The 20,694-nt window shown below is 38.5% G+C and overlaps 1 protein-coding gene across 2 annotated transcripts; it reads right to left on the reverse strand.

The window, feature by feature from the left end:
* Positions 1–404: 404 nt before the first annotated feature.
* Positions 405–17,937, reverse strand: LOC131976077 (transcription factor E2F3-like). 2 transcript variants are annotated; one of them, XM_059338972.1, is made up of 9 exons: positions 17,383–17,937; positions 15,132–15,252; positions 12,217–12,347; positions 11,844–11,932; positions 10,351–10,511; positions 8,706–8,818; positions 6,531–6,672; positions 4,287–4,588; positions 405–3,621 (listed from the first exon to the last, which is right to left on the reverse strand). In XM_059338972.1, the coding sequence occupies exons 1-8, from the start codon at positions 17,662–17,664 to the stop codon at positions 4,293–4,295; spliced, it is 1,335 nt and encodes a 444-aa protein (XP_059194955.1). In that variant the 5' UTR covers positions 17,665–17,937; the 3' UTR covers positions 405–3,621; positions 4,287–4,292. The 2 variants fall into 2 exon arrangements, with proteins under 2 accessions (XP_059194955.1, XP_059194956.1); XM_059338973.1 differs by lacking the exon at positions 17,383–17,937 and adding an exon at positions 17,052–17,355.
* Between the last annotated feature and the right edge of the window lie 2,757 nt (positions 17,938–20,694).

Raw genomic sequence — 20,694 nt, forward strand, 5'->3', positions numbered from 1 at the left:
TATGATTTTATTTAAAAAGAACACAATTGAAAACAGGGTTTTATATCTGTAAATGTAGTTTTTTTTTTAAAACTTGTACATCTGAAATCTTTCAAATGTGTTTGTGTCTGTAAATATAGTTTTGTAAAATTGTGCTTAATTTTAAGCATAACATACTTAACATACTTAATTTTCACTTCAGTGCAGTTATCGCTTAAGAAATACACAAAACATTTCCATATTCATATTGCCTTTATTCAAATTTCAATTACAAACACCCAAAGTACAAAAAAACAAATCCATTTATGCTCCCCCCCTCCCGCAAACAAATACAACTCAATTCCTCATTTGACAGATGTTAAAGAAACTTGTATAACTGAATAACACACATCAAAAACATCAAATTAGTTAACCTTAAACATTCAACAGCACACCAATACTTTCACCCATGCGTTCAAATTGCGTTGTGATATTACAGGTTTTTTTTTCTGTAATTAGTGGAAACAGGCAGCAATATCATTTTACAGTCAATTCCTTCCTATAAAATAGTTAACTTCTCACATAACCGTTACAGAATATTTACCGATCAGTATATTGTATTTGGTAACAGCTTAAGAATAACTATAGGGAAATAGCAGGAAAAACAGTGCTGTTTCAATTTTCACTATAGTTAACACCACATTTAGCCTAATGATATTTTTCTGTGAGGTCTAATCACACATCAGAATCACACATTAGAAATGAAGGAGCTGTAATTTTAAGTCACCCATAACACATTTTTCAGACTCACTGGCAATGACACTAGCTTAAGCGGTGCATTAAAATCTTACACATTCCATTAGAAACCCATGAAAAGGTACAATCTTTCCAAAAAATATGTTTCCATCATGTAAAAGTGAATAAAATATTGTGACCAGATTCTGGTCACTTGAAATAGATGGAGGAAAATATAATTACCTATGTAAATGGTATTAGAAAATAGCACAACTGTGGTTAGTGAACCAAAAAGGGAAAATATTGAGCTTGATTTTTCCATAAATACATATAAAATACACTGATATAAATATGCCTATAGGGAAGTTGTGTACAATCAGAGCATTTCTGTGCATTTATAGTCAAATTTTCCGTTCACTTATGATAGCAGCAATAATCAAGCTAAATTATGCTGATCAAGAAACTGTATTTTCTCCTCAACTGGATGGGTGAAGCTCAGGTTAACGATTGGGTTTTGATTTTATGCATGTCAAAAAGCTTCAGTAATCTCCATGAAAAATAAATTGGCAGAAAAGCAAAGAAAAAAAAAAAGTGTCAAACTCCCTCACATCATTCCAAAAAATAAAAACGGACACACGGTGTCACAGAAGCAAAACCCCCTACACACTTCAGCAGAGGACACAAGTCACTGATCCTGGGTCAGTGAGTAATGGAGACATAGCAAATGTCTTCTCATGGCCAGTAAAGGGTAGACAGGCTCTGTGAAAGAATGACTGCATGTAAGCACGTGTACAACTTTTTGGGTCAAAGAGATGCTCTGAATTTTACCAAAATAAAAGGACAAAAGAACTAAATAACTTATGGGAAAAATGGGAAGGAAAAAAAAAAAAGAAATATTGCAATATTGCAGTTTGTCCGTGTTTCTACCCATCAAATGTGCACCCCGACATTCAAATTTAAGAAGCAACAGCACGAGACTGGTTTAAGAGCAGAGGCATACTCATTATATTAGGGTAGGAGTGGAATCTCGCACAAATCAAGAGAAAAGTGCGATGTAATATAAACATCACATCTAAATAATATATGGGAATTCAAAGACTCATACACACTATGGCATTTACCTCTATGCCCTATTACTATTGTCTTACATTAAGTGAGAGGTAGCCTACAGTACCTTGTGCGCTGAAAAATTTAGAAAACTGTACATCAATTTACACATGGCAGGCTTACTCTTTAGCAAGCTTGATCTTTGACATAACTCACACATGCTGCACACGCAATAACTCAAGCGCACATCAATCAGGTCAGGGAAAAAATTTACACAAACAGCAGCAATATCACCTGCAGCCGCAGGTTTCTCGAGATTAAAAGCCAGGGTTTCAGACAAGATGTTTGCTTTTTGTTATTATCAGGGATGTCCTCAAACACAAGAAGCTTTTAGCAGTGAACAGCAATGGTGTTCCAAATACCAAAGTAATCCCTACAGGTCTTAATTCACCAAGTCCTCTAGCTGGCTTTTCTTGATTAACCACTGTTTGGAGACTCAGTGGATCTTGGCAACAGTACTACCAAGCCTAGTATTTAACATGACTTGTAGCACGGATTTTGCTCAATTTACAACACAGGACTTTTTTTTTTTTTTTTTAAACATTTTTTTCCTTTTCAGCATTTTTTTTTTTTAAATATCCTGGTTCCGGAGGGAAAAAAAAGCCCTTCATTACATGCTGAAGCCTAAATTAGTGGCTATCGGGCCCCTTGTTGCTTAGGTGACCGCAATTTCATTAGTTATTTTCTACAGTTGTAAAATCCATTAAAATTCAACACTTATCAAACCTAAAAAGACGAATACACTAATTTTGTAATTTTGTCTCCTACATTGCTTTCACTTCACACTGGGGTTGGCAGTGTGTATTGGAAAGTGGTTCAAAGAATTTCACTGATCAGCTCAAACCACAGTATAATTTCACAGCACACAGTCTAAGTGAGGAGGCATTAGGGTAAGTTTGGTTACGGCAGCTTCTGCTGAAGAACTTGGAGGGGGGTAGGCAAAAAGCAGCAAGAAAGTGGATGTTTGGGTCCTGATTTTACAAAGTATCAATAAGAGTATGAGTTACAGATGATATTCAAGTATGCACATCATGTGTGCTAACGGGCCAGGCTTATAGAAGTAAATCAGATGTTTTTGCTTAACCCCAGGTATGATGGCTTTTTCTGTGCCGTTAGCACATGGCTGATGTCAAGTTAAACATCACAATATCTGTTCCGTTCTGTATTCATCAAACTGTTAATTTTTACATCTATAAAATATGATGTTGCCCACTTGATCAGTGAATAACAGGCTGATCAGGTGAACAGAAAACAAAAAGGTCCCTTATTAAATGTACCTACGAAATCCATTTTGAATATGGATCATATAGTACGAGAGACAATTTGTGTGTAAGGGGATCAAACTAATTACTAGCCATAAGGCATACTGTAAGTATTTTGTACAATTAACTAGTGTACATCGGTCTCCTTTTAAAACATTTAGAGCACACAATCTATTTTTTCCATCGCCATTTTAGTTTCCTTTAAAACTGGAAAAGTCATGTGCACTCAGAAACAGTTTATGAACTTCCTTCCACATCTCCCTAGTGCTTAAATGTCACTTAATGATTATAAAGCCCAGAAATGTCTGAGTAGGTGCAGACAAAACCTCAGCCTGCCTAACCGAAGCACTGGATTAACTGAAGTTGTGAATGCTGTGTATCAAAATTGCCCTGTTATCTTTTAATATTTAATTTCTAAAAAATATTCTAAATTTGAACACGCAAATTGCCTACTTAACAGTCAGCAGTATGAGCCTTCAATCACAGATCATTGGTGTTGTAGGATGCAAACATTAGCCCCCACAGCACTTGGCATTAACACATCTGGATGAAGTGACACCTGAAAAGAAAATGCATCAGTGAAAAAAACAAAGATAAACCTGGTCCTTTTGTTGTTAAAACACAAATTAACAGGCCTGGTGAATCCCATCATCAATCATATCTACTTGATCTGTCTAGTGAACAGTTTTTCTTCTACTTTAATCTTCTGATGGTTTTGGATGATCATATCTTTGCATCTCAGGTGCACTTACACTTGGGTTTTATGCTTAATTCAACCCAATCACCCACTGTGTGTTAATGCCAGGTGATGCGAGGATGTTTTCCTTTGAGCTGTTCCATCTTTGTTGGTCTCTCTGTGCAGAGAGGTGGATCAAACCTTCTCCTCCCCATTTATATTTAACCATAGAGACAGCAAAGGCTTTCAGATGTCCCCCCCAATGCCCAGCTACACTGGAGACCTTACATAGCCTGAGACAGAGTAATAGATATGTCTTCACGCTGACCGGTTGTGTGTCTTTGTGTGAAATCATGCAAGGCAATTTATCTCTCACACCATTAAAGAACATGGCATTTAGTCCCACTGGGACTGAAAAAAGTCCTCAATGATTCCTTCCCATCTATTTAGAATTGTCTTCCATAAACTACACAGTCAGTCACAGGCATCAAAACCCTCACTTGGTTTGCCATCTCTCTCCCATGCACTCAATCTGACATTTCTATTACCTAATGCTAGCTGCATAGGAGATCATCCAAGCCAAGAGAGGGCATTTTATCAAAGTCACAGGCATCAAACAGGTCGCTGATCCCCTGGTCATCTCCCAAACCTAAAAGGTAGTCATCTTGGTCCAGAAGAGGAGGCCCGAGGTTTAAGAAAGGCCCCAGAGACGCAGGGATCTGGTCTTCTGTCTGCTGGAGAAGACTGGTGTAAGGGGACGAGATGGGGGAGAGAGTCGTGACGGAGACGGCTGAGGAAGAAGAAGGTGGAGCCAGGGAGGGGATGGAAGAAGTAGTTGTGCAGGTCGGACCTGTGAAGGAGAATTAAGCAAACCAGTTATTATTTCTGCAAAGCCAAGGACCCATGACAAGACCTTGTAGGCCAAAATAATAAGCATGTTGATCAGTCTTATGGTGCTTTAGGCACTGGAGGCAAGGCAAGTTTATTTATATAGCACAATTCAGACACAGGGACATTCAAAGTGCTTTACAGGGGCAAGATTGAAATACATAAAACACATTAGAAGACATTTAAAAGCAAATTTAAAAAAAAAAAAGTGAATGAATAAAACATTTTAGAGCGAATGAATAAAAATGACAGGTTAAAATGGAAACAGAAAAGTCTTCAGACTTTATTTAAAAGAGCTGAGAGTTGCAGCAGACCTCAAGTTCTCTGGGAGTTTGTTCCAGAGATTTGGTGCATAAAAACTAAACGCTGCTTCTCCTTGTTTAGTCCTAATATATATATATATATATATATATATATATATATATATATATATAACTCTGGGGACTGTAAGTAGACCTGTCCCAGACGACCCAAGGGCTCTGGACGGCTAATAACGTATCAGCAGATCGGTAATATATTTTTGGCCCTAGACAATTTAGGGCTTTATAAACCAACATTAATATTTTGAAATCAATTCTTTGAGTGACAGACCAATGGAGACCAATTTTCAAAGCCCGAGTAGCAGTGAATCAGAGCTTGGAAACAAATGTTGTATGGACACAAATAAGTTGTTTATTGAACAGAACTTGGGTTAATTATTATCCAGTAGGGATGCAAATTTTTTACTTTTGCTGACCCGATATCTGACCCTTGTTAACTGATTAAATTGACTTTTAACAGACAGGAAGGCAACTAAGCCCCAGTTCATCCATTGAGGACAGCTAAAGGCTAAGAAATACTTTGTTTCGTGTCGGCAGAAAAAAAAGAAGCATTATACTGCTATAGATTGTGCAGCCATAATGTTGTCTTGCATTACTGAGGTCACCTGGAAGCACAAGCAGAGGTCTCCAGCGCTAGTTTAGTAGTTAGGTTGTCAACTGTGTGTCTTCTGCAGAGGTAACCGTTTTACCCTGCTAGTCATCATTGATATAGTGGCAAGTAGCTCTTGCAGCTGCACAGGCAAGTTGCAATTCAAGCCTCTTTTTTCCTGCTAGGTTTGTGGCTTTTAAGATAAATTGCTGGACACAAGAGCACCTGAGCAACACAGAATGTTTCAGGCAGACACACAGCTGAAGTGCTAAAGCTCACTAATAACCTGCTCCAAAAAAGGCATGTAATGTTGCACATTTCCTTCATGACTTGCATTAATGCATTTTTAAAATGCTTAACTGATAGCATTAATCTAATGGTTGTTAACAAGTTATTTATTAACATATTTACTATCCAGCCAGGTGGGTGACACTCAGAACATATCTTATTCGAGTAGCAGTTTAGCTAGCTCTTGCAAACGTGAGTCCATACTAGTTAAAAACAAATGCCAGTCAGCAAGACTGTAATTTTCATTCCCTTCAGTTGCTTCATGCTCGCCTTTACAAGCCTAGCAACCTGTTCCAAAATTGTAGACATCTTGGTTTGTACTTGGAACTAAAATAGATCATACATCTTTAAATCTACAAAAATCTGTCAATCAGTCTGTCATTAAATATGGCACAGATCAGACATATGATTTTGTCCATGACAAGATGCAGTACACCATAAACAAATGGCTAAATCCTCATCCGTCTCAGCTAAGCTTAATGTTAAATAGCCAGTCTAAAAGTCAACATTATACCCGTCTAAAATGACCCTGTGAGTAGCTATTTATGGAGGAAAATATGCACAGAAACTAAGAGCTCTGAGAAGTGACAGACTGTTCTGAGTACAAATAAATTAATCTTTATCTTCAAAGAGGAAACGCAGGGTCAATAAAGTTATATTACATTGAAAAACTGCTGCACACATCACTTTCTCTCTCTAAGACAAACCTTGAAGGACTTTGAGGAAAGGTGAGTTTCCATTGATGTCCATGCTGCCGTTTTTTACCGGACTCCTGGGGTCATTCTCCTCATCTGGGCACAACAGAACATCTATAGGACCTTTAGTGCTGGTCAGGTGGATGGACAAACTCTGGAGAGAGGGAAAAAAAAAGGAATGAGTTATAGTCAAAAACTTGACAGGATTGCATTTTAACTTTAAATGCCCTAGAACCGTGTATACACCATAGGTACCAGAGCCAGTACACGTAATGTGTATTTAATAAAATGGTAATAGTGCAAATTAATGCACCAAGTCTTGCTGCTTTAGATCCCTACACTCAGTGTTTCCCATATATAGACCATTCTGTGGCGCACAAAATTATTACCGGTATGTTTTTTTTTTCCCTATCTAGGGGATTAAAAAAAACATGGTTGGACAGAAGAGCAGCGCTGCTTTGGGGTTTATAACGTTAGCCTACGCACAGACAACACCACATTCACACCAATAAATAAAAGTTTTACAATGAACCAGGCCGATCTCAGAGCTGTCAAGAATCTCCGGTAACGATAAGACATATTGAATGGTTGCCGGGACAAGAGCAGTCAAAACGTCAAAAGTTTTTATGTTTTTTTGGTCTTGTACTGTAGGCTACTGTTTCTCAAGCAAGACTTTCCATAAATGGGCCCGAACCCAAGGAGGTCCCTTATGAGAGAGCACTTGAGTTGTTTTTCAGGAAGCCAAGAAAAATGAGGTGTTCTGATAGGGCATGCAAGCCATGCATATTTGTGTTAATATATTATTTTACCCAAAAAGTTAGAACAGGTTATTGGTTGAGGTAGGTCTTAAGTTAATTATTTGAAATAAAAACCTCCAATTGAAGTTGTTTTGTGCAAATCATTCCTGATTCACAGAATCTAAAGAGGGATGAGGAATGAAACCAGGCAGGGTTCTGGTAAAAGTGTTTTTAGTTGTCTTCTCTTAAAGAACTTACTTTTAAAGAACTGACTGAATAATTCCAAATGCTGTAGCTTTATAGTGGTCTCAGCAGGAACTCTGAAGAACGATAGATACAGGTTTTTTCATATGGCAGCTTCAGAAAGTGTCAGTGGAGCACCACAAATTGCCATCTGGTCTGTGGGAAACACTGACACTATAACTAATTTGCCACTCCAACTCTAGAGGAGTCACATGAACTTACTCCAACCTCCACAACTGGTGCATTTATGTGAGAAAAAATGCCATTTCCATGAATAAGTGGCTAGACTGATTAGCGTTTCATTTTTTTTGTATGAATATCAGGAATGGGCAGAAACCTGCCAACTCGACTATCTATAACATTAATGATCAATTAATCGATGCGTGCATACATGCGCAAAATAAAAGATATATATACAGTACTGTGCAAAAGCTTGTTTTGATAACAGACACTTTTATTTTGAAAAGACCAAAACGGACTTCCTGTCCATCCTTAAACTAACTCATGTGAGATTAAACTGTTAAGATAAAGTCGTGGAGTTTAATGTTTTAGCCCCCGAAGAGGCATGAGGTTAGTTTTAACAGTAATCTTATATTTAAATGTGTTTCAGATAAAATGAAACCTAGTAATATCTGTCATAGATCAAATTTAAAAATACAGATTGATGAAAAATTCCACATGATCGAACAAATTCTTAATGACCATTAATCGATCATCAAATAATTATTCCCATCCCTAATTAATATAGTATCAGTTGTGTTTTTGCCACATGCCAAACAACCACCCCTGCAGAAAGAGAATATGTTAACTTTCAAATGAAGCCTCATACACACACATTTTGGCCATGCCATTCTTCTGTCACAAGCTTTGTCCGATGTTTTTTGACTAATCCTAACCCTCCCCCTAAATGTACCCAGGCAATTGGGTTTTAAGAGGTTAATGTTCAAACTGATTAAACTTTTATTTTGCAAACCCTGAAAATCTGAATTTGACACTTTTGTTTTGTTTTACACAGCGTCCAAACTTAAATAAATAGATAGAGTAGATAAAGAAGATAAAGTCAGATGTCAATTTCCCCAAAAGTCCAACTGTTTCTTTAAAGGCAATATAAAGTCATGGGTCAGATGACAAGTGAGCAAGAAGCAGAAGTTTCATCAGGACAATACTGACAGAGCCAACCAGTGTGTTTTGGTGCACGTACAGTTACCTCATCGGGGTCTGGTACTTCTAGTTTGGTGTCTGTGGGCGCTTTAACAACAATAACAGTCTGGTCTCTAAGGTTTCCCAGCTGTTTGATGTCTTGGTACGTTACATAAGCAAATGTGGAGACAAAAAGGTTAAAGAAATAACACTACAATGTTGGTAGATATGCAAACATGCAGGTATTGGCAGGCCTGAAATGCTCACAACATGACAAACCTCCAAACTGCTAAAGTGATTACTGGACCATGCTGGTGTTTTAAGATAGATACAGATAAGTTCAGAATATTGTGTTGTTGAGAACAAGTTAAAAGACGAAGCCTTGCACGTCTACTGAGGATCTGCTATATTTTTAAACTGATTTTGCCATTTAAAAACTACCATCAATTTGGCGAGGTTTACCCACAGAATGTTAGGAGCACAGTAACAGGAATGTAGGAGCCAATATTATGTTTCAGACAGTTTCGATTTTTACTGTAGATTACAGCGTGTTTTATATTGGTTTATTGCCTTTTATTGTGTAGTTGAAATTTACCACAGCACCTGAAGTAGGCGCTGCACATGCGCATTATTGTTCTGAAGGACTTGGTAAAAAGGTAAAAACGTGGATTAGCAGAGTGCTAATAGCTATAGAGAAAAATTCATTCAAGTCATTTCAGATGTTGCCGTTTTTTTAGATGTTTCAGTTACTTCCTGAGTTTTGTGGACCGTTGTGGAAAACCAAGAGAAGCTTAGATTGACGTGTATTAATGGAATACCTGGATTCTGCAAAGATCAATAAACCAAGGAAACTACGACCTGACTCTGGTGGTTTTTGTGAGTAATTAAGGAACAGTAACATACGAGTCGAGCCAGCTGTGCCTGCCTACTGCTAATAAATTCAGTGGCTTTAGAATTCAAATTTACACCAAACCCGTTGATCGCTATTTTTGGGTTCGTGGAGGCAGAGGTGGAGTTATACAAAGAAAAACAATGTACTATATCCTTTGTCTCCCTGCTAGCTAGACGACTGATCCTGCTCAGGTGGAGAGATGCCTCCAACTCATGCACAATGGCTAGAAGAAATCATGTCCTGCTCAAAATTGGAGAAGGTTAGATACTCGCTAAAGCAATCAAGTGGGAGATTTCAGAAAACGTGGGGTCCTTTTCTTAATGCGTTCCAGACTGCCAGAAGACTGCCATTAGGTGCAGCTTAGCAAAGCTAGGTACTCTGCTTATTTTTAGCGCAGGCTTTAGATGTGGCAATGTGCTCATATTATTGTAGCGTATTGGCAGTGACGAGGGAGGGGTTATTTTACATATGAAGATTTTATCTCCTTTTCGGTAAATCGTTACATTTGGTTGTTTTTGTTTTTTTTTGTTTTCTGTTTGTTTGTTTTCTGTGTTTTGTTTTTCTTTAAGTTATATTACCCAATTCATATCTATCTGGACACATTGGTGCTAATTGTTGTACTCATGTCTACCCCATGTCTTTGTAATTACCATTCAGCATTGCACTTTTGTTATACTGAAAATCTTTCAATAAACAGATTTTGATTTAAAAAAAGAAGTAAAATTTACGCTTGCTGCTACAAGGAAGTTTCCTTACTAAAAAAAAGTAGCTAGGAATTATTCTAACTCTTGGATGACATGTCAACTACCAACAAAAGGATATTTCTGGTTGCTTTGCAACTCGCTCATGTGTCTCATATCCAGGCTGCATCTCTGGATGAGTTGTTCGAGCCTCTGCTCTTCTTCTCCCAGTGCAGAAACTTCTGCTGTTAGTCTCTGTCTCTGACTCAGTGCCCCTTCCACCTCCAACAAACTACAGCCCCTGTGAGAGAGAGAAGAGAGTGAATTTAGATCAGATTTTGTACTGGTTCCGGATTTGGATTCAGAGGATTGTATTTTGAACAGGCAAAATGTTCCTGTGTTTCCTTTATAAACCTACAAGTATCTCTGTTAATTAAAAAGTAGCCTTCAAATCACAAAAGTTATGGATGGATGGATGGATGGATGGATAGATGGATAGATGGATAGATGGATAGATGGATAGATGGATAGATGGATAGATAGATAGATAGATATACTTTATTTATCCCAAGCTGGGAAATTACAGTGTAGCAGCAGCATTACACACAGAGACAATAACAACACAATTAAGTAAAAAGAACAACCTAGGCATACTTCAAGCAATAAAATATAAAAATACAATAAAAATACAATAAAATATAAAGTGTCTAAAGAAGGAGTAGAATAGAATTCCAGTGCAGAATAAATATGAATATACAGTATAAAAATGTTGGTGCTATGAAACAAATAAGGTGCAATGAACAGTGTGCATAAAAAACACATAAAGTGCATAGACAGTATGTAATGAACCAGGTTATTATCTGTTATTGTACAGTGTGATGGCATGTGGCAGGAAAGATTTCTTGTATCTGTCCCTATGACAGCGGAGCTGGAGCAGCAAGTATGGAATATCATCTTGCAGCCTGACAGTAGTAAGCACAGGTGTTTAAGCCATATCCCTAAACTGCATGTGCCCTTTGTGATTACTGAACAAATGAGGGTGTAATTAAATGTGCAAAACAGAGTGTAGCACAGTCAGGTATCCACATACTTTAATGTGGCAACAGCTTACATGCAGCCACCTGCCTTCCTGTGCTCTACAGGCCAAGGAAGACTTTAACCCTCTGAAACCAGCAGCCCACAGTGAAGATACTGGTATCATATGAAATGTTCAGGTTCCCAGCTTTCAGATACCGTACACCACTTCTGTTTGGCATCTCATTTCATTTTTGCACTAAGTTGTATATTGTATATTATTAAATGTCTTTTCTTAGATTGTTTTTTTATGTTATCTTAGAAATTGTGTGAATTTTTGCGGCTGTAACAAAGAAATTTCCCCATTGTGGGATTAATAAAGTCAAATCTAATCTACTGTTGACCTGCTATCTACCCCTAAAGATCTAATGTCCCCCTGCTAAAAAAAGGTAGAAATGGGTCTATGTGAGCTTGGTGATCTGGGACTTTAAAAGCATTTAACTAAAAAAACAATATTATAACTCATGAGATGGAAGAGGAAAACACATTGAGAAACCAAGAGCACTGGAATATGTCACATTATGTATTTGGTTGATAAAGTAAGAGCGTGACTACTTACATCCACTGAATGTTGTTCTTCGATTTCTTCTTGATAAGGTGAATTCCTTCTAGCACATTGGTGATATCATACAGCCGTCTTTTCTGTACCTGAGTGTAGAGGATAAAGGCCTCATTAGTTACCCATTTTATTTCAAACCAATCCACTAACACAAATATCCAAAACGTTTTCAATACTTTGAGCAGATGCATTTGCTTAAGATGGCCACTAAATACTCATATACTTTATATAGTACCAATGCTTGGAAGTTTTCACAAGCTTAGGGAGAATTGCTAACATGAAGAAATGCATTGTCAATTTTTTATTTACAACAAAGTCCCCTTTCTTTTTCTCAGTGTCAGAAAAGCCTTTTTCTGTTTCCATCTAAAATTACCTGCAAGGTTTCAGCGGCAAGGTTGAGGTCCAAGACGCCATCAGAAGACTGAGCAAGAAGGTCCACAAACTTCTTTGTCAACAGGCCCAGGGAGGTGTCGTACCGCGTCTTCTCTGGTGGAGACTTGGGTGCTGTGGTCAAGAAAGAGGAGGAGGAGCAGAGAAATAAACAGGTTAGTATAATGTGTTTCAGTGTTTGACTTGATGCTGACATTTTGCAAGGGAAGTAAAACATAATTTTTTTTTATTTTAATTGGTAAAGGGAAGCCCAAGTAAGTTATGGGCTTGTCCATGTGAGCTAGCGCAAAATCCCAATAGTTGCAACCACATAACGCAAATGCCAAAATTTAGGCTACGTTTACATGATGACAGTCTGAACAGAAGACGCAAAAGTGGCGTTGCGTCTTCACTTTTTATTCCGCGTTTAGACGAGCGTTTTCAGGAGGAAATCTGCTGCATACGGTGACGCAAAAGTGTGTGGAATTAGATTGTGTGCATGCCAGGTGGCATCACTTAAAGCCATAAGAGCATCTTTGGGCATGCAGAAGTTTTCACGCTACACATTTTCATCAGCTACTCCTTCCACAAAGTTCTCCACCATCACTAGATCTCCCAGGTCTCGTTCACAGCCGTCTGGCTCGCCTCCGACGAATTGGTGCATCCAAAATGTGATGGAGGTAATTACAGATCCTTCTCTGTTCACTAATACTATCTGTACATATCCTGTACATTTGGTGGAAAGACTCCTGTAAGTTTATTAGAGCTGCCAGAGCAGCTTGAAGGTCCGACGCATGGAAATAATCCCACATGTTTGTTTATTTTCCTGTACTGGAGCATGGATGTGACGTAAATACGTGACGTGAGCAGATCTGAGCAGAGTTTTGCGTCTTGGCAGTGTAGACGACACGCTACGGCGGAGCGGATTCAACTTTTCCACTTTGGAGGGTGGTTTCAGATTTTTGAAGAAGATATTTTGTCGTTTTTACCCGCAAGCGTCCTCGTGTAAACGGGGCCTTAGCCTTTAAGGATAAAAACGGTGGTCGCCAATAGTGGGGAAATTTTGGGGGCCTACCAACCGACCAACAGAGCGAGCTATAGTCAAAGAGTCAAGACAATCACAAGACTCCTACATTCACCTTAATATCAAAGATGTTAACAATCAGGACAAGAACACAGCCACTCTGCAATAAATCTTACCTGAATTGGCTTCACCTTATTGTAAATAAAGACTCAACTTTTTAGTCACTTTGGGAAACTGATGTGCTGTTTTTTACTGTACATTTCTGGTTTGATTTTAAGTGGTTGTAGATGGAAGAGCATGTATATATTGCCTGCACATAGCTCTCAATATGGCGTGGCTGAGGCTAATGCTAGCAGCTAATGGTGCTAACCTGAGGGGGAACCAAAGTTTCACTTCTAACAACACTGTGGGTCAGGAAGGCGTTATCAGCACTAACAGTTAAACCGGCTACCACAACATTTTGTTGTTGTTCGTTGTCAAGAAAGAACAAAGAAGTTTGGATTGAACACATGGAGGAAGTGATTTCATTCTCTGGTCAAGAAGCAATTACGCCTTCATATCTTTACATAGTAAATAGTTGTTAACTGCTCTATTAACGTTCCAAATATCGTGTACAACTGCTTTAAGTACGTCACAAAGTTGGAAAAATTCAAACAGTTTTTTTTCCCTCCAGGCAGGAAATAAATGACTCAATCAGTCATAATCAGCTGGGAATGTGTGATTTACATGAATGGAAAGTCTCAAGCTACACTCTAGGACAAGGAACGGGTTGAAGTTAACTTTAACTTTGATAATCACCAGCTGGAAACGATTTATGTAAAGCACCAAGATAGATATTCGCCAGCCAGACTTGTATTTCAACATAAATAGCTCCGTGTAGATAGCATCAGTTCCACTCATCAGAGTTAGTCTTTTAGGAGCACAAGGCCACACCATGTCACCTGTCTCACACTCCATCAGATACTGTGGCTGCTGCTGCAGTAGCATGGACACAACCACTGAAGGAACAGATTTTGTTACTGTTTCAAGTTCCAATTATATTCTAGTTCAGCAGACCATGCAGGACACAGGAGCAGAGTAAACAGAAAATCAACAGCCATCATGAGAGGGTATCTTGTTGTATTTTTTGTTGGATTACTAAATACTATTACTATCTGAATGATGAGGATTTAGTCTCTGGGAGCAACAGCCAATATTTCTATTTTCTTGGGCATAGTCAGCGGATATCAGATTAACAGATATCAGGACTAAGACTTTTACAGAACCTGTGAATGAGTCATTGTTTCCAATTAACAACTTCATCAATATTTATTGTAGGTGTTTGAGGTTCAGATGACAATTCAGTAATCTCCATAAACAGATTAGTGGAAATGCGATCCACCATTTTTTCGCTCTTCGCACTCAAATGTGATTGGTCAACACTGCTCTGACTAAAATCAGAAACCAGAACATTTGCAAATACCACATGTCAAAATCATACCTACAGATTCTGGATTCATGTGAAGATATCAGTTTATAGAGATAAACACTACTATGCAGTGCTTTGTTTAATGAAAAACGAAAATATAAGCAAAGTACTTTTGAATGAATGTTGAATGCTCTCATAGATCAACTGTGAAATGACCCTGGTTAAGAGTCGGGTTAAACTATTGAGCTTAGAGTGAGAATTTAGTGGTTCTTTAACTCTTGATGATTGTATCTAGAGCATTGCTGTATCCAATTCGTTCAGCTCATTGAGAATCAGATTTTTTGATAGCTGTAGAAAGTAGCTGCATCCAGGCTGTTTCTGTGTATAAAACTCGGTATAAATCACCTCTCACATAGGATGACTCTGTATCACTGTGCTGTAAAAGTCTCGGTTACATGTGCAAACAGGATGACATTAGGTTTCTTACTTCTGGGTGTCTTTAGCCGTGCCCCATTAGCCACTGTGGCCCCTCCTCTGCCTCTTGGAGTCCTGGTGGGTTCAGACTGGTACTGGTGGTCTGAATCATCGAGCGCCAACCGCCTTTTTGCCTAGAGGGATTAAAAAAATATACTGTTGACAGCACATACACCAATTTTGGTCATTTGGCAAGGACCCGATCTTTAAAGGCACCAGAAATGATGCATGATGCTAAATGCATCATAATTTTAATCTTATGTGTCTGTTTGGTTCCTTTCAATAATCGAAACTGAGAGCTTAATTCTTCTGTCTTTTCTATTTCTGAGGTGGAGCAGTCAAAAAGATTTTTGCATAAAAATGAAGTACATCATGGAAAAATTGTTGCCCTTATGTTGCACAGAACCAACGTTTGTGATTCCTTTCTGAATGCATTAGCCAAGACAAACCCACATAGCTTAAGAGTGAGTCACACCTATGGTTTTGATCACACTAGAGCACAGTAACGCCAACAAAAGCCCATATACAACAAATACACTAACAGTAACCAGATAGCCCCCATAATTAACCAAACAATGGAAATACATGGAAGTAGAAGATCCCAAAAATGTTAAATTGGAGCCGTTGTCTACAGCCCATTCAACCAGAAATCGAATTATCCAGAAAATGCCTTTTGTGAACTGCAGTATTGGTGGCTTATTGTCCATTTTGACATAATCCAGTGTTTTATCCACCCATGTGAGCATTTACCTCAACATTAATGTTATAGGTCACTAACATCCAATCTGTCAGTTTCTCCTTAAGTGTAATACTAGTATAGTTTGACAAAGTTGCAGTGTGTTCATTGCCTTTAGTTTTAGCGATAGACATTTTAAATACCTGCCATATCAGCTTCGTAAAGCTTGATGCCGTGTTTAAAGTCACACACTGTGTGTTCAACACCCCAGGTCTTTAAACTAAAAATGCTGAATTACTTAAGAGTTTATGAAACGTGCCGTTTCTTTTGGATCGCCAGCCTAAATTGGCATGCTAGTCACCATTACTGTAAAATTGCATGGTTGTCTAGTGAATACTCTCAACTAGGGAACCCTTGGATTTCTGTTTTGGCTATAATCCATCCTGTTTTAGTCTGAGCAGCACACCAGTCCCAGGGTGTTGTCTGTTCCATGTGCCTCTTAATCAGCATGAAGGAGACTAGTCAATTAACACTCAGATATGTGAAGTAGTTTAAGTATAGCAAACCCCATATTTAATACTTTCTTACTTAATCCTTCCCAAGTCTGAGAAAGAATAATATGCCCTCTGTTGACAGTCAAAATGTCAGCCATTTTATATCAGCAAGCAGCTCCCCTCACCCCCTGCCTGGTCATGGCTCCAGCCTGAGATCTAGAGGCTGGTTTTAGTTCATGAAAGATGAATAGCCAGAGACAAACCAACACCCTGAATGCTGCTGTATTTTTATGTGGTTTGTGCAGTTTGAGAACACAGGAAACGTGCAATCAGTTCTACAGCAGCAAACTCGAGTTTCACTTTACTTGGCATGAAATGCACCATAGCGTTACACTTTATTTACCAGAAAAAGAGACATGAAAACACGTGTGCAAACATAAGATCAAGTCCGACAACGAGTAATATTGTCCTCTAATGATCAATACTGCTACTAGCCTTGAAAGCTAACACATTTCCAAGCTTCATCCAAGTTGGCTTGCATCTTCAGAGACGACTGGGAGAAATATCTATCGAGTAGTTTCACAAGTGAAGTGAAGCTTTAGCTACGTAGAAACCCACGTCTTTGCAAGTTTAGCCACTCGTGTCATGCTCGAATGCTAAAAATTAGCTAACTAAGAGCCAAGCTGTCCAACAATCCCCCAACCCCCAAATTAGGGCACCAACAGCAGCCACTAGGCCACCGCTAACGATACTCATCTCTTACCAATATTTCCATCTGGCTGCAAGGGTGAAGCGGACTCAAAAGCACCATGAAGTTAGCATAGCGAGCTATTAGATGCAAGATCTACATTTATGTAAACGCAAAACTAACTTAAACTCGACGTTTGCTTCCCTAAAGTCCACATACCACCTAACCAACCCACTTGGGTAACTTAGCTAGCGGTAGTTAGTTAGCCACCTCGCTAGGTTGAGGGAATGCTAATGTTAGCTGCCCGAACAACAAGCTCGGCTAGCCTAGCAAGCTAACATCTTGTCGTGTTTGTAGCTAGTTGTAGCAAGCCTAATATGTTGAAACGAGCTGTATAAATGATTACCGGCGGTCTCCCCAGAGCGGGTCGTTGTCCTGCTCCGTTTGCTGCAGCTTGTTGTGGAGTTGTGTAAATGTTGTTTATCTGAGGTTCGGATAAACACACATTTGATGTCTGTGTAACGTTGCAAGGCGGTGGGGTGGTTATTATTTGGATATACGTAGCGTTGGACTGACCGGGGTTTAAACGATCCGCGAGAGTTGTTAAAATTATATTATTGTCCAAAGAAGAAGCCCCAACCCCCGTTAAAATCACTTTGTCCGGAGCCGAGGAGATCCCTCTTCTCATCTTGCGTATTCGGGGTAACCCCTTTCTTGCCTCTGTACTTTCAAGCCCGTATGGCTGCTAATCCGTCGCACAAATTACAAAAATAATCAGACCGAAGTAAAGATGACAGTCTGATTCATCGACTTTAGTAAAGTATTTTTCCTTAGGAAAGTGCATTTAGGCAGATGCAACGGATTAAAAAGTAGCGCAACTCTCGTTTCCCCCGTCTAGAAATGGCTTCAGGAAACGGCCTGATGAATGAAGGGATACGGTTTACGCGCTCAAGAGCCCTCCCGCGAAACTCAGATTTCCCGGGAAATTTTCAAACGGAATTTACATGCCTGACGCTATTGGTCCTCCCGAAAAGAGTACCCGCCCATATTATACCTATATGAGCCAATGACAGCTCAGGCTTCGGTGCGCCACGTGTTCATTGGCAGTTGTAAACAGGCAGCGTCACATGTCACGCCTTGCGTGTTCCCTGATTGGACGCTAGGTGGCGCCAGCGACTGATTGTACTAAAGAGACGGACGGAGTGAAATGAACAGCCCATAGACTGTAGGTTGGAGCCCTATGAGCATCTTAACTTGATTTTTCTGGACTGTTGTACGTCAAAATTACAAGATTATTTGGGCATTAAATACTGACATCCCCCAAGATTAGATGTTGCTATGATTGCAGATCTTTGTTGTCCCAGATGGTAAAATTCAGTTGATTGAAAAAAGGTGAAAACCCTAAATGCAGCCTTTATATCTTATGAAATGGCTACAAAATGCATGTTCTATATTCCTCCTTAAAGATTGTTTATTTTTAATTTTAATAATATTTTTGATAGCTACTTAAATCGATTTTTATAATAATCCCCCTGTACTTTGACTAAATACAGAACATTTTAATTGTTATGAAGTGGAATTTATATTGTGGTAGGCCTATTTCTGAAATATATATATATATACTTCTTCCAACTCTGCTTGCATTACAGGTCTGAAAGCTGTTCTCAGGCCTCATAACAATTGGTGTAGGCTACTGCTGTCATAGTAACCCAATAGGTCCAATAATGTACCATACCCTGTAAAAAGATTTGGATCTATGGTTGTGTTACGGCATACAAACTGAAGAAACATCCCTTTATCCTGAGGGTGCTTAAGCCCTGACCTTCAACCTCAAAGAAGCAGAATTGCCCTCATGAAAGATACATAATCTCCTGGCGGGTATTTTCTAGCTGATTCTGACCTCTGACCTCACCGATGTGTGATACAAGAGAGGAGAAAATGAATACATGGGAATGTAATATATTCCACATTCATTGTTTATTATCAGGAAACGCGAAAATTCTAAGATGAATATTAACAGCTGGTGCCTGACTTTAAATATCACCCTTGGACAAAAACAAGTGTATATCCAGGTAGCCAAGGAAAAAAATTGACATTTGTCCCACGGTAATAACCACAAAATCATTAATAAATATTTATTCCCATAAGTCTCTCAGCCCTACAGACCATACCATGGTCTCTCAGGAAACAACATTCAGTCCTTTCACAGGTGACCTTTCTTCACGCACATACAGATTCATACTTTTTAAAATAGGATTTGTTCTTACTCATCTCTAAACTTAAACAACACAGGAGATGTCTAAGCCGTTTTCATTCACAAAGTGTTAATTTGGGACCTGCTGAAGTCACCTTAACACTACTTTAGTTGTACACACACTTTAACACAAAGTTCACAATGAGATTCCTTCATTCTTTGAATAACCTGTTCAAACACTTTCTGTTCATATTTTCTTAAACTGGTTAATTAATAATTTTTGTCACCATGAGCCCCTGACAAAACCCTTTTTTCATAAAGGGGCGGGGTAAAAACTCCTGTTGCGCCAAACTTGAAAGATAGCTAGAATAACACCGGAAGTGAGATCAAATGACTTTCATACCCTTTGTCGGGTTAATTGGCACTGTGCTGAAGTTTCTCTTTAAAAATGTCCACTCACTATGCAGGTAAGCATATTTGTTTTTAAATTCAAGCACAAGATACACTGCTGTTTTTAATGGATGGATGTAAAAAAACCTGTGGTTAAAACAAATCGAAATATTGTGAGATTTATTGTAACGTTGATTACAATATCACGTTTTGTAGTGGAAGATCTGTGAGTATACTGTGATTTAAAAAAAGGATGCAGAACATAATTCTCCTTAGATTACTGACAGTACATATCGTCACACTGTTAAAATAATCGCCCAAGTCATTTTTTGTCAAAATTTAGTTTTTTTTTTTGCCTAAACCAATCTAAATAAATAAAAATCGCCTACATCCTCAGTTGATCAGATCATGTGATTTTACCCCTTTAAGATAATGGCCTATGTCAAGTGTGTGACTTAAGCGGATTTATTATGCCTAAATCAAAATAAAATGTGATTTAGGCAATTTTTTGAACATGCCTTTGCGACTTAAGCAAGATATGGTAACACTTTATTTTGACATAAGAGTGACATGAGCGTATCATAAACATGACATGGGATGTGTCATGAACATTAATGACACTTTGAAGTAACATTAATGCTCATATGTCATGTCATGTTTCTGACATGCTTGTGTGACTCTTATGTAGACACCGTCAAAATAACGTGTTACTATATCTTACTTAAGCCTCAAAGGCATGTTCAAAAATTGCCTAAGTCATTTATTTCTCTTAAGTTACATAATTTACACACAATGTTATTTCTATGCCAATAGCCATCATTTGTTACATCCTTTTTGAGTAAAATGATCAATAAATGTCACTTTTGGTGAATTTTTTTTTGTGTTTCCTGCAAAACTTGAAAAAATGAGTTAGATAATTATTTTAACAGGGTAACGATATCATTATTTGCTTTCTGTTTGTTGCACTTTTGTCAATCAGGCTTTTATTTTGGCCGCAAAGACCGGAAACGCTATCTAATATCTTTCTGTTTGACTTGACTGATACCGAGTCCAGGGAGGAGTGCTACGCCTGCTCTGTCTGACAGTGGACTGGCTTGACTTGTCACGGGGTCTTTCGGGAAAACAATGTATTTC

Source organism: Centropristis striata, chromosome 8 (genome assembly GCF_030273125.1).
Source record: "Centropristis striata isolate RG_2023a ecotype Rhode Island chromosome 8, C.striata_1.0, whole genome shotgun sequence".
Classification (NCBI taxonomy): Eukaryota; Metazoa; Chordata; class Actinopteri; order Perciformes; family Serranidae; genus Centropristis; species Centropristis striata.